The sequence below is a fragment of the Heloderma suspectum genome, chromosome 1 (genome assembly GCF_057233095.1).
Source record: "Heloderma suspectum isolate Gila_16-S chromosome 1, 16-S_ref, whole genome shotgun sequence".
In the NCBI taxonomy this organism is placed as follows: domain Eukaryota; kingdom Metazoa; phylum Chordata; class Lepidosauria; order Squamata; family Helodermatidae; genus Heloderma; species Heloderma suspectum.
This window is the reverse complement of record NC_139458.1, coordinates 179,386,497-179,399,384: the sequence shown is the minus strand read 5'-3', so window position 1 is coordinate 179,399,384 and position 12,888 is coordinate 179,386,497. Positions and strand designations below refer to the sequence as shown.

The window sequence follows — 12,888 nt, the reverse complement described above, 5'->3', positions numbered from 1 at the left end:
TCTTTTATCTTTGTAAACATGATTATTTTAGGAGTAAATACTTTTTTTTAACCTCCCTTTTGTTGACAAATATACCATGGAAGAAAGATTTCTTACGTGGGAGCTGGGAGATGTGGGGAAGCAACTGATGAAGCAATTTCTTGCTCTCGCTCCAGAAATGTGTCTTAGTTTGGCTCTTTCATCTCCATTGAGTTCCTCCATTTCCAGATTCGTCAGAGACTATTGTGGAAGGACAGGACTGGAATGTGTTAAAGGACATTAGAGTGTAACATAAATGCAAAAGAATGTAAATTACCTTAAAACAGTTTCTCTTGTGAGTTACGGCATATATAAAGCTTGGTGCCTCTGCTTTTAGATTTGCCAACTTGACAGGATAGAGTCTTCCATAGAATAATTTAGAATTCTACCCAAGACTTAGCATCATCAAACTAACTTCTAAAAGCATCAGTTGTCTTTATTTGTAGACAACTCAAGTCAGTAACATGATGTTGGTTGCTTGTCAAAGGCTCCTTCTAATTGCATCTGACAGCGAGGAAAATCAAAATGCTATCGCAATTGTAAACTCCTAGACTTGCAGGGTGTGTAGTCTTGCAGAGCTGAAAGGATGCAATGAAATACCGAACTCTCCCTACATTCAGGAAGGCGGTCAAGACATGTCTTTTTAACTTGGCTTTATAATTGTTGTGGTTTTTAAGGTTGTTTCTAATGTATTTGTATTCGATTATGGTTTTTATTTTCTGACCTTTTTGTAAACTGCCATGGTTGGCTTCAGAAAGGGGATACAGAAATACAATAATAAATAAATCCACAATAACAGGGAATTCCAAGAAGATAATGGAAGCTTTAACCCAATAAAAACCTTGCAGTGGTGTTGCATACCACACCTGTTTGAAGCTGTATCAACTTCAAACAATATTGTAAAATGTTGTCTGATTAATAAATCAGAAAAAAGTGTAATTATCTGTCTTTTTCTTCTGTGATGTCTTGTAGGAATTTAGACCCAAGAGTCTACTTCTGTTAGGAAAGATGCTAGGCTGTGTTAAAGAAGCCAGAATTATTCTCCTTTGTCACACTCATGTGACAAAGATTGGTGCAATGCCCATCAAGAAAGTGTATCATAACTGTACAGTAGTAAAGAACAAATTATGTACAATAAAATGGTTTTAACTTTTGGGGTAGTGTGGAAAACAGACATTCTGATAGACCACTGAGAGGCAATGAAGGAGGAAGGGTTGATATGGCATCACCAGCTGGTGCCTTGTGGTGATTTTGGAGGGCAGATAGGTCAGCATCATGCAGGCACACAGCTGCTGATGAGCCGGCAGCATCCCATGTGGACATGGACCCATGGCATCAATCCAGGCCCATATAGGGTTGTGTGGGACTGTCAGCAGCCATGGGCCTGCATATTGCAACATCCTGCCTCCAGTACTGGTGCCCAATAATAAGGGCATGGACACCTTCCCCTCCTAGGAATTTGCTCTGCTTGTTTGTTACTGTACCACTTCTCTGGCCACTGTTGGGTAGAAGAACATTTTGTATCACTACTGGCTAATATATCTGAACAGCTGATCGTTCTTTGTCAGAGCTGTGTCTTAAGCAAAACTTTGTCCTGAAACTCCATTGGCAAGGCTCTCCATCTAAATCTATTTTTAACCAAATTGTGGTGGCTCTGGGATCCCTAATAACAGCTTAGCCTCCATTCAGTCTCCCCATCATCACTGCGGGGACTAAATGATCAAGGGGTTCAATATTTTGATATATCAAAGCCATTCTTTTAGCTGTTTCTTTATAATTTAGTACTTTAAAATGCTCAAGGGACTTGAGGCTGTTGCTCTTTTATTTTTCATTGGAATTAAAGCTGAGGAGCCTGAGGGTAGATTGTGCCCACAGCATTTTTCTAACTTTTTGCAACCAGGTTCCTCTTCTTCTGATGTCAGGTAATCATAGCCTGCTTTATTGATTTTCCTGTTCCCTAAAGCTAGACATTTCTCGTTTCTCTCTTCACCCCCCATCTCTTGCCACATGGGTGTACCATTGCCACCAGTACTCAAGCTTCCTTGGTCATATAGCCTTCCAGTCCTGTGCTCTGCCACTTCCATAGTACCATCTTCTTCTCCTTGTTAGTCAAATACTGATTTCTCCAATCTCTGTCTTTATCTTTTCTAATTAGGTCTGTTGGAACTAGTATATCAACCCATGTACTAAGGAGCACATATACTCACCAAGTCATTTTTCTCTTCTGTAACATGTGGTGGTCTTGAGAACAAAATTCTGTGGACAAGTTACTTGGAAGCTTGAGACCCACCACCTGGTCTTTGGATCCATGCCCTTCCTGGATATTAAAAACCACCAAGACTGGGCTTATCATCTAGACCTCAGAGGTGGTTAATGCCTCTCTGACAGAGGGTATGAGTCCCACTTAAGGAGGCAGTGATTAATCTGTTGTCAAAAAAGCCAAATTTGGACTCCATAATTCTAGATAATTATTGCCTGGTATCTAATGTACCATTCTTGAGTAAGATGCTAGAAAAGGTTGTGGTGGTTCTCAACTCCAATTGGTGTTGGATGACATTGATGATTTAGATCTTTTCCAGTCTGGTTTCCAGTCTGGTTTTGAGACAGAAATAGCCGTGGTCGCCCTGGTAGATGGCTTATGCTGAGGAATGAATCAGGGAAAGTTCAATCCTGTTACTTCTATAGCTTTCAGCAGCCTTTGATACCATCAATCATGGGATCCTTCTGGATTGCCTAGCCAGGTTAGGATGGGATTGAATTGTATTACAATGGCTTAAACCCTTTCTGAAGGGATGTACCCTGAAGGTGGTCCTGGGGGACTCCTGTCTGCCCCATGTTCATTAACCTTTGGGTGCCTCTTGGTTGTATCTTGTCTCCCATGTTTTTTAACATCTACATGCAACCACTGGAAGAAGCCATCTGGAGATTTGGGCTGAGACAGATAACGACAAACAAGTTGAAGCTTAATCCACATAAAATGGAAGGTAGTGCGGGTGGGGCAGCCTGCTGATCTGGAGCGGTGTTTGACAGGGTTGCACTCCCCCTGAAGGACCAAGCATGCAGCTAGGGTTATTCCTGGACTCGGTGTTGTCTATGAAAGCACTAATGGCATTGTCTACCAGGAATGCCTTTTTTCAGCTTTGGTGGATTTGTCAGCTGTGTCCCTGTCAGGAGGAAGTGGAACTTGCTGCAGTCGTCCAGGCCCTAGTTACATCCAGACTAGACTACTGAAATGCATTCTACATGGGGCTGCCTTTAAAGACAGTTTGGAAACTTCAGCTGATGCAAAATGCAGCCACCTGGTTTCTTATATGGCCTAGGCAGCCAGAATTTGTATTATACGAAGTATAACACAAATTCTGTATCAGCCATATTGGTTGCCAGCCCATTTCTGAGCCTAATTTAAAAGTGCTGATGATCACCTTTAAAGCCCTAAATGGCTTGACAACCAGGTTATTTGAAGGACTGGCTGCACTGGTATGAAACAGCTACTTGACAGTATATTAATCTGGAAATAAAGAGGAATTTTAAGCTTTGTTCTGCCCTCGCAACACTGTAATATAAACGTAATTGCAATTTGCTTACAAGAGCCCCATGAAATACAGCCTGGCAATCTAGAGGAGTACCAGACAGTCACAAACTGTCCACATATCTTGACAGGGCAATTCGGTTATCTGCACGTAAAACATTGAAGGTACAAGAACATAAACATCAGGCAATACAAGCATGAAAAGGAGACATGATGAAGCAAATTGTGCATGGACTCAGAGAATAATCTGAGAGCACAAGATGCTTTCAGCTAGGCAGGTCTCAGTCTGATTGATGCCTGTATGGAACAGTGGAAGCTGCCTTAAATCAAGTCAGACTATAGATCCATCTAACTTAGTATTGTCTATGCAGTCTGACAGCTGCTCTTCATGGTTTCAGTCAGGGGTCTTTCCCATCCCTACCTGGAGATGCCTGGCAGATTTTTGTAAGCATCTCTTAGTTCTCAAAGAATAATGTAAATCACACACCAAAAACTCTACGTAGAAACCTATCTGTAAAGTGAGTAGGAAGTCTGAAAAATGATGAAAACACAGTATTTCCAATCTATACAGTGCTTAGAGTTCCACAGATAAAATTTAAGGACAAAATCATTTTAAGTACAAGACCCATTTTTATCTACTGAGCATCAGTTCCAAAAGCCTGATCCTTTTCACTTACTATGTAGAGGCAGCAACTGTAGGATCCTCTCCTTAAGCGTGCAGAACTAATTCTGTCCTTGCTCTTGTCCTGGGAGCTGGTTATGGTTGCTGTTCTGGTATGGCCTTCTTTGGAATGGGGAGGAGTGGATGTGAGATGGTGCTCTTGCTTGAGTAGTGAGCTCACAGTAGCTAGCACTACTGTTCTAGCATTATGTTCTAGCAAGGGGTTGCAGCAAGGGGTTCTGTTTGATAGAAAGTATGCTGCGCTCGCCAGCTCCGCTCCAGTCTCATGCAGGATGCCACTGTAGCTGTGTTTGTGCAAAGCTCTGTTTTCTACTCCAGTTGCTGGAGCCAGGGGTTGGATTGGGCTGCTGTTTAAGTCAGTACTGTCCTTTGTTGGTGGTGGTGGATGAGGACATAAAAGGTTTAGTTTGTACACTTTCAAAGTGCAAGTTTACATAGTAGCATTGCATTTTCATTCTTAGTACTGGCATTTCGTAAGCATAACTTCTGATTTCTTCCTTTTTTTAAAAAACATTTTAGATATGGGAAAATTGTATCTACGAAAGCTATTTTGGATAAAACAACAAACAAATGCAAAGGTATGTTAATTGCTTGTTCCTTTTTCAATTTTGGTTTTGAAATAACTTTTAATTACCTTTAAAAAGAAAAAAGTTCAATGATCTTGCATTACATTAGAGCATTTGTCCCTAATAGAGTTGGAATGTACCCAGTGCTAAAACAGAGTGCCAAAACTTCTGATGACTGCAGTCAAATTTAACATGCATGGCACTGTTTGGCATTTAGCCTCTGCTTCAAAGAAGAAAGGGGAGTTTGAAAACGGTATTTCCTTGCCTGCCGAGATGAGAACTCTTTACAAAAGACCATTTGACTGCATGAAGTATCTGAAAAGATTACATATTGTGTAAATTAGCTTTATTAATTAGAATGGGCTAGTGTTAAGCAGTTCTTAATTGCATGTTCCAGTCCCCTAATTGTGTTTGTGTTCTGTTCCTTTTTGAATATAATGGAGAGAGTGGGAAAGGGTTTCATTTTCACTGACATAATTATAGCTAGAAAAAATAATAAACTTGTTTCTGAGACACTGGGTGCATTAATTTAGTTGGTGACCTTCAGCATTCAGTGTAATTATGATTAGATCATTTCCTAACAAAATGAGTAGTGGGTAGAGCGTAATGGCAAACACTTGACATATCAGGTTTCAGCCCTTTTTTCAAATGAGGAAGATGCCTTCTAAGCAAAGAAGAAACACCCACCAACTTAGTAGTGTTAACATTGACTCCTTCCATGAACAGGGACAAAGTTGACAAGCAAGAACAAAGAAAGTTTAAATTCCTCATAAATTGAACCCAGACATTTTATTCAGAGGCTGGTGGTGAGGAGGCGCTGTTTCCAGGGCATATAAAAAGAATCTTAATCTCAGAACGGAGATACTTGTAACTTAAAACTTGCATTTGTCCTCATTATATTTATGCTAAAGCTATACCTTATGCTTAAAAATATCCACTGAGGGATGGGTGTGTGTGGAAATAGAAAGGAGGGTACTTCAACTAAATTGGGCTGCAATCCTGTACCCACTTACCTGGGAGTAAACCCCGCTGAACTCAGTGAGACTTAATTCTGAGCAGGCATGTACAGCATTGCACTGTTAGGGTGCCATACATATTCAGAGTGCTTCCCCCTAATTTTATCTTCACTAATTATTCCTGTTTTGTAGGTTTATGTGTATGCCTCAGTTTTTCAGAGGGCCAATTTTGCATCTTTTTGTATGAATCCCTTGCAAGATGGAAATATTTTAAGTGTTCAGTAAAATAGTATAGGAACATCTTTGGAAGAATTAGGAGAGTGTCTTTGTCAAATGTCACTTCCCATATAGAGGGAATTCATCATCTGTGGTAATGCATGCCATTTGCTTTTCATTGAGATTTACATTGGAAATACTGTAAATCAGGGCCCTATTTTAATCTACATAATTTGTCACCTATTACAAAACATTATCTACATCTTATCAAGAACATTTTGAAAAATATAATTGGGTTGCTTCTTACATTCTAATGTCTCCGCCTGTGACATACTCTATCCTTTTCTACATATGTTTAAGCAACCCTGAGGGTTAAATGCTACTTTTAAAAATTGAGGAGTTCTAAAATTTCTTACACTCACTTGAAAACTTTGTGTTATACTTGCCCATCATGGTATGCAGATTAATAGCATATTGTAATTTAAAATGAAACGTGAAACATACTGTGTTCTAAATTAGAGTAACCGTATGTGACTGGCAATGATGTGGGGCAGAAAAATTTCCACTGCTATATTTTTCCATGGAAATGTTTCTGTCTCTACAAATGCATTGTTTCATAAAATTAATTAGAAACATGGGGTTGTATCCAGAATTGACTTCCCACAAATGGAAGGTCTCTTTTTGTTGGCAGAAGGAACCAGAATCCATTGGAACTCTGTGAAATGAACTGTAGTCCTCCAGTAGCCTCCTGACACACAATTCTAGAGACCACTCGCAGCCCTCCAGAGCAGATTTTTAGGGGAAAAAGAGGCTGCAAGGGGGGTGAATCAGTAAAAATCACTTTTCCGCACTCCTTCCACCCGTGGGATCATTCAGTTCTGCTCCATGTAAATCTGAATCCAACCTATCATCACTGGGTACAATACCAGGTGACTATCCTTAGGAAGTAAGTGTAGATAAAATCATGCACAGCTCTTTGGGCATACTAAAATCAGGATCTTGACAACTTTAAGGGCCTTCATTTTTATTAAGAAAATACAATTAAGCAATATATTTAAATATAATCTAAAATGCACACAAATATTGTAATAAAAAGAATATCAAAGTAAATCTTCGAACATCACATTTACTGCATATCAAATGGTGCTTTATTGATTCCCCCCACCCCCTTCAAGTATTTCAGTTCAAATACTTCTGAGTATTGGGAAAATTTTGAGATATTTATACAGCATGTAAAATCATTATGGTGGACCTTTTTGTTAAACATAATTCAAATAAACATGCCACATGAACTCCACATTGACTTAGGAATCTTCAAACTTTTTCTGGAAAAATTGATTCAAATTTCTCTGGAAAGCCTATATCACCAGCAGTATTGATTATTATTGCATGCTTCCTTGTGTGTTCTGTGGACATTTTCCTAGAATATGAGCACAGAGAATATGCAAAGCACTAAACCCTCCATACCACCCATTCAGGACATAAGAAAGGTTGCAAATTAACTTATTTAAATTAGTAGATGTGTGCTCACAAGATGCCATTTCATCATTGGTATATTTAATCAAGGTTTCCAAGTTCCCATTTAGTTTGCCTGTGATGATGGTCTCCAGCCCAAGCAGGCAGCATACGTTCTGTTGTTACATTCAAGTGCATGAAGAGGCAAATACATGAAAAAGGCCCCTGGCAATACGACAACGGAGCCAATTACCTAGGGAGGTGGTGGGCTGTCCCACACTGGAGGCATCCAAGACAAGGCTGGACAGCCACTTGTCAGGGATGCTTTGACTTGGATTCCTGCACTGAGCAGCGGGTTGGACTCGATGGTCTTATAGGCCCCTTCCAACCCTACTATTCTATGACTCTATGATTAACATGAAACCTTTCCAGTTAAGCACACTGATGTATGTAGTGATATTGCAGTGCATATCAGGATAGCAAGTAACATACAGTAAAGACGTTTTGGCCATTCCTCTTGTGACGAGATACCACCATTCATGGATGACTATGCATTGTATATTCAGTGGATGTACAATTAAAGAGTGTATACTAATAAAAATGAAGACTACAAGTGGTAGCTTTATACATAGCAGTGAATAGGGAATGATTATAAGTGGTTCTTTAGTAAATGGAGCCTGCTGCAATATACCATTAAATTCAAATAGGCATTTCAGCTGTTCTTTGTTTTTGTTTTTTGCAATATGATACTTAGCAACTATTTTCAAACCAAGACAACACTTGATTCCTAGTGGGTAAGTAGCATAAGTTGTACAGTAGATCCCATGAAAAAAAAATGCCTTCTGTAAGCTTAGGAAGAATACACAAGGTGTTTTTATAGACTCTTCTGAATGCCTACCCACAAACTAAAGCAGAAGTAGTCTCCAACCTAGAATAAGGCTGGGGACTCCACTGTGATCCAGTCAGACATTAACTACCATTTTTTTTGTTAATACAGGGGTTCTGGCACACATGAATGAGCCAACAGCTTGAGGATACATGTTCCTCTTTAAGGGTTAGTTTAGACATAATGTTTCTGGCTTGATAAACTATGGTTTAATAAGCTGGAAGCAAATGTCACGCCCACATGCACACTTCCCATACCTCTCTCCTTCATATCACAGCTTTGGTGCTTTGATCCTGGTATTATTAGACCATAATTTCCCGTTACATCCAAAACAGGGAACTGTGGTATAATGCTTTTCCAACCAGGATCTGAAAACTTGGTTCCAGATTCTGGTTATTAAACAGACATTAAACCACAGTTGCTTGTTTCAGATGTAACAGGAAGCTGTGGTTTAAAGAGACCAGGGTTGAAGCAACAAAGTCCGTGCATGTGGAGAGGAGGGAAGGCAAGGAGGGAATTAACAGGCCCAACATCTATTTGCATTTAAAGGGAGCTAGTGCCTCCCATTCATCTGTTCCATTCATATGAATGGATGGATGAGAAGGTGGAATAAGTTTAAGACCCACATAATTATTTATACAAACTTAAGGCTATAAAACAGTTTTCTTAGACAAGTGCAATAAGCTTACTTTTAAGAGGAGGGGGAGGGGGAGGTGGCAGCTAGGACATGGGACAGCCAGGTTCAGATCCGCACTCATCTGCAAAGTTTGCTTAATGGAAAGGATAACATGAAGCATTAGCTTTCAGGTGCGCTGGAAAGTGAATATTTCAACGGTTATTGCTTAACAAATAGGTCATGTTTTAAATTTCAGGTTACGGCTTTGTAGACTTTGACAGTCCAGCAGCAGCGCAGAAGGCAGTATCCGCTCTAAAGGCCACTGGAGTCCAAGCACAGATGGCAAAGGTAAGATAAATGTACTTTGACCACTGAAAGAGTAACTGCAGGTAGAACCTGACCATTCACTATGGAGAGAATAACCAAGCATCCATCCATTCCAACATCCTGTTTCATACAAGTAGTTGGCCAGGTGCCTCCATGAAGCCCAGAAACAGGACATGTGGGAAACAGCCCTTTCTTGTTTATTTCGTAGCAACCACTATTCCGTAGTATATTACATCTGACTGAATGCAGAGGTTTTGTTTAGTTGCCATAGTTAATAACCATGTTAATAATATAATAATATTAACTATGGTTAATAACCATAGTTAATAATCCTCCATGAATTTGTTTCTCCCCATCTTAAGCCATCTAAACCAGTGGACATCATCACATCCTGTGACAGCAAACTTCTTAAGTTAAAACATAATCACTGCTGCAGGAAGTATTTGCCACTTTTGGCAGATTTACAGAGCACTGCTCATTGATGGTGGGGGAACCCTCAAAACAGCTCAGTGAGGATGGAGCATGCTCAGTGAGCACAAAATGCTGACGTACTGTTGCGGGGCAAATGGAAAACAGGATAGGAGAGGGAATGAAATGGACTGTTGTGGAGGAGGCAAAGGGTTAAATACCCCTACTTGCCATACAAAGGTCCCAATCCAGATCATGTTCCCTGTGCTACTTTTGAGTAAGTTTTTAAAAAGCACAGACATATCCACATACTAAGTATTAAAGGCCATGTTGTGTTTGGCCCTAAGAACGGTCTAGTTCAAGTCTGAGGCATGCAACTGGCAAAGGTCCTTTACTTGTGCCTCATCTGATCAGTGAATGGTACAAAAGAAGAACCATGTGGTGAAAGGGGAACTTCCACAAACCTTTAGTAACACATTACTTGAATCTTACTGCTTTGTTAAAGTCATTTTATGTTGAATCCCCTGTGACAAGATGGGCATATCTTGTAGGCATACTCTGCTGCCGTTCTTTAAAATGCATCCTTCTAAGTGTGGAAACTTAGTGCTACTTAAAATATTCAGGTGATTAAAGATGAGAGCTCTTTAGCATAAGTAAACGTGAAACAGACTTGCCATCCTTTGGTATCAACCATGTATGTTCTTAAGTATAGTATAAGGCCAGGGTGGCCTTTTCAGCTGAATCTATGCTTTTTCCCCAGTTTCTCAACTAAGGAACAGTGGAGCTAATAACCTGAAATGTCCTTGGATACATTCCAGGAAAACAAAATGAAAACCATATGTTTATTACTTAATGCACATTTTATCACATGTATGCACACTTGTTCTTACTGAACTCAAATGAGATGAGTCTTTCCTGGGTTGTGGGTATTATTTAGATCTTTATGTTAATGATGGTGTCATAATATTTAATATCCATGCACGTGACAAAGAGCAAAGACTAGAAATATTTCACATTTGACGTTGGTGATAATGAGCCTTCCTCATGTGAATTTGGGTGCAGATTCATTTAAAGGAAGCTGTATCCTTTCTACATATTGTAGGAATGCTCTCAAAACAAGAGTTCTGTCTCCTCCCAGACTGAAGTTTGAAAATATATGGTGGTGGAATCTGAATGCTAACAGTGCCCTGAAGTGAGTGAGTGTGTGGGTTGCCAGGCCGGGATCCATTTGCCCTCCCATAAAATTAAAACACTCTGTGGTGCATTTTTATGGTCACCATATCAGGATACATGTGCATGGTTCCTAGTTTGTCTAGGCAACTGTATGCCTCATGTATCTATGGTGTCTTAAGTGTAAAGCAGCAATTAGGTGTGTTTGTGTTTAATTAAAAAACATAGTGTTCATGTGGCATGAGAAATGTAACGAAGAATGCTTTTAGGTATATAGCAATAGCTATATGTGGCAAATGAAGTGACTACAGTGTAATCGGTTATAAGTGTAAGAGTCTAATTCCATAGTATTTGCCTTGAGTAGAGTTCCTATCAGCAAGAGGGAGAGAACAGAAAATGTACGTACTTTGCATGTGAAGAGAGTTCACTGACTAGACTTGTTGTCCTGGTTCTGGCATGCAGAGATAGCGTTTCTATGTACTATAGTGGCTTGGGCCTAGGTGTTACTGAGGTGATAAACCTGTGTCTAGTTTGAACCATTTCAGAGTGCATATGGGAGCTCACAAGCTTGTTTGTTTATTTTAAATTAAGTAGAAAGTTAGCATATTGAGGGACTTTGTTTTTGATACTGAGGAGCATTAAACCTTCAAAAGGTCCTACAAAAGTCCTATAGCTGGGGAATGCTGGGAGCTGAAGGACTTTTTTCTGTCTAAACATGCATAGGATTGCATTTTTACTAAATTAAATTAAAACTACTTTAATAAATATATTTATTTTAAATTTTGTTATTAGCTCTTCCCATCTGTTATGGCCCCCTCCAATAATGTTAATGAAATAGATCTAGTGTTTCTGATTTGTTTTCTTAAAGTTCTGAACAACATCTTCATACAAAGAAGATTGTACAAATGGCACTTAGGAATGTCTCCATTCTCATGAATTGAAAGAAACTCTCAGATTTGTTCAACTATGTTCTTGTACCATGGTTTGGCAAGAAATAAAGGCGCCTTTCAGCCATCCTTCTTGTCTTGTTTGAATGTCACTATAATCAGGAAGCAAATACTGTCTTTTGTGTACATACATAGATCTTAGAACAGTATGAATGGTGCACCCTTTTTGTTTTTAAATGAAGCTTTCCAGCAGAAGTTCTGAAATTTCCATAATGAAATTGAGTTCAGGGATCTTGTGCTAAATACCACGATGTTGTCTGCAGCATTACGATGATCAGTGCTGGGTCAAAAGCTCGGGAATGTTTTGAACATAATTGCACCAATGTTCCAAACCCCCAGTATTAGTGAGGATTTGCTTTGTGAATTTTCCTACTTGAGTACTCACTGGGGAGCGAGGGGGATGCATGTCAGAATGTTGAAAGGATTTTGAGAGGGAAAATGCTGAGTTTGTTGTTGCAACAAACCAAGAGTCTTGAGGTACCTTAATGGCTGACAGACCTATTATGACGTGAGCTTTCAATGACTATAGTCCACTTTATCAAATGCATAAAGTATTATCCTTCGGTAGCAAGTGTTGAAAGGCTTGCATGAGCACCTTTTCTCGTCTCCCCATCTTGAGGAAGCAAATAATATACTGTTGCATTGTCAGGCAAGGAAATAGGAATATACATATCACTTCTTTCTTCTATTCTGTAACTGTTTGCGGAAGGTGGTTGTGACGTTCCTCCCCCAGGTTATACCTTCTTTCAGATTCCACGGCTTGAAACTGAAAAATCCATCAGGATGTCTGCCTCCACTTTGGTCCGTTGTCCTCACTGACACACAAAGCTTCAGTCCCTTTTACTCTGTGGGTTAAAAAGACACCCAATATACTTAATTGGTTGCCTCTACCTAATACAGGAGGAGTAACAAGGAAATAGCTTTTCTAATGGTAGCACAATAAGCCAATCAAAAACATGGGATTTTGTATTAAAAGCAAACAAATAAAATTTATTAAACACAAGAAAAGATATATATACTATTATTAATAAATCTATGCTTGGTCCTAATCTACCTACTCTACCCTTCTAAATCCTGGTTCCAAACCCCCACTAACTAGATGTAGCTTCTGC

The 12,888-nt window shown here is 39.5% G+C and overlaps 1 protein-coding gene across 2 annotated transcripts in view; it reads left to right on the top strand.

Moving 5' to 3' along the window:
• RBMS1 (RNA binding motif single stranded interacting protein 1) overlaps positions 1-12,888 on the top strand; it is a 104,623-nt gene that overhangs the window by 59,721 nt on the left and 32,014 nt on the right. For both annotated transcript variants that reach the window (XM_084811612.1, XM_084811601.1), the window contains exons 3-4: positions 4,749-4,807; positions 9,181-9,272. In XM_084811612.1, the coding sequence (XP_084667738.1) occupies positions 4,749-4,807; positions 9,181-9,272 (151 nt within the window). The remainder of the gene's footprint in view (positions 1-4,748; positions 4,808-9,180; positions 9,273-12,888) is intronic.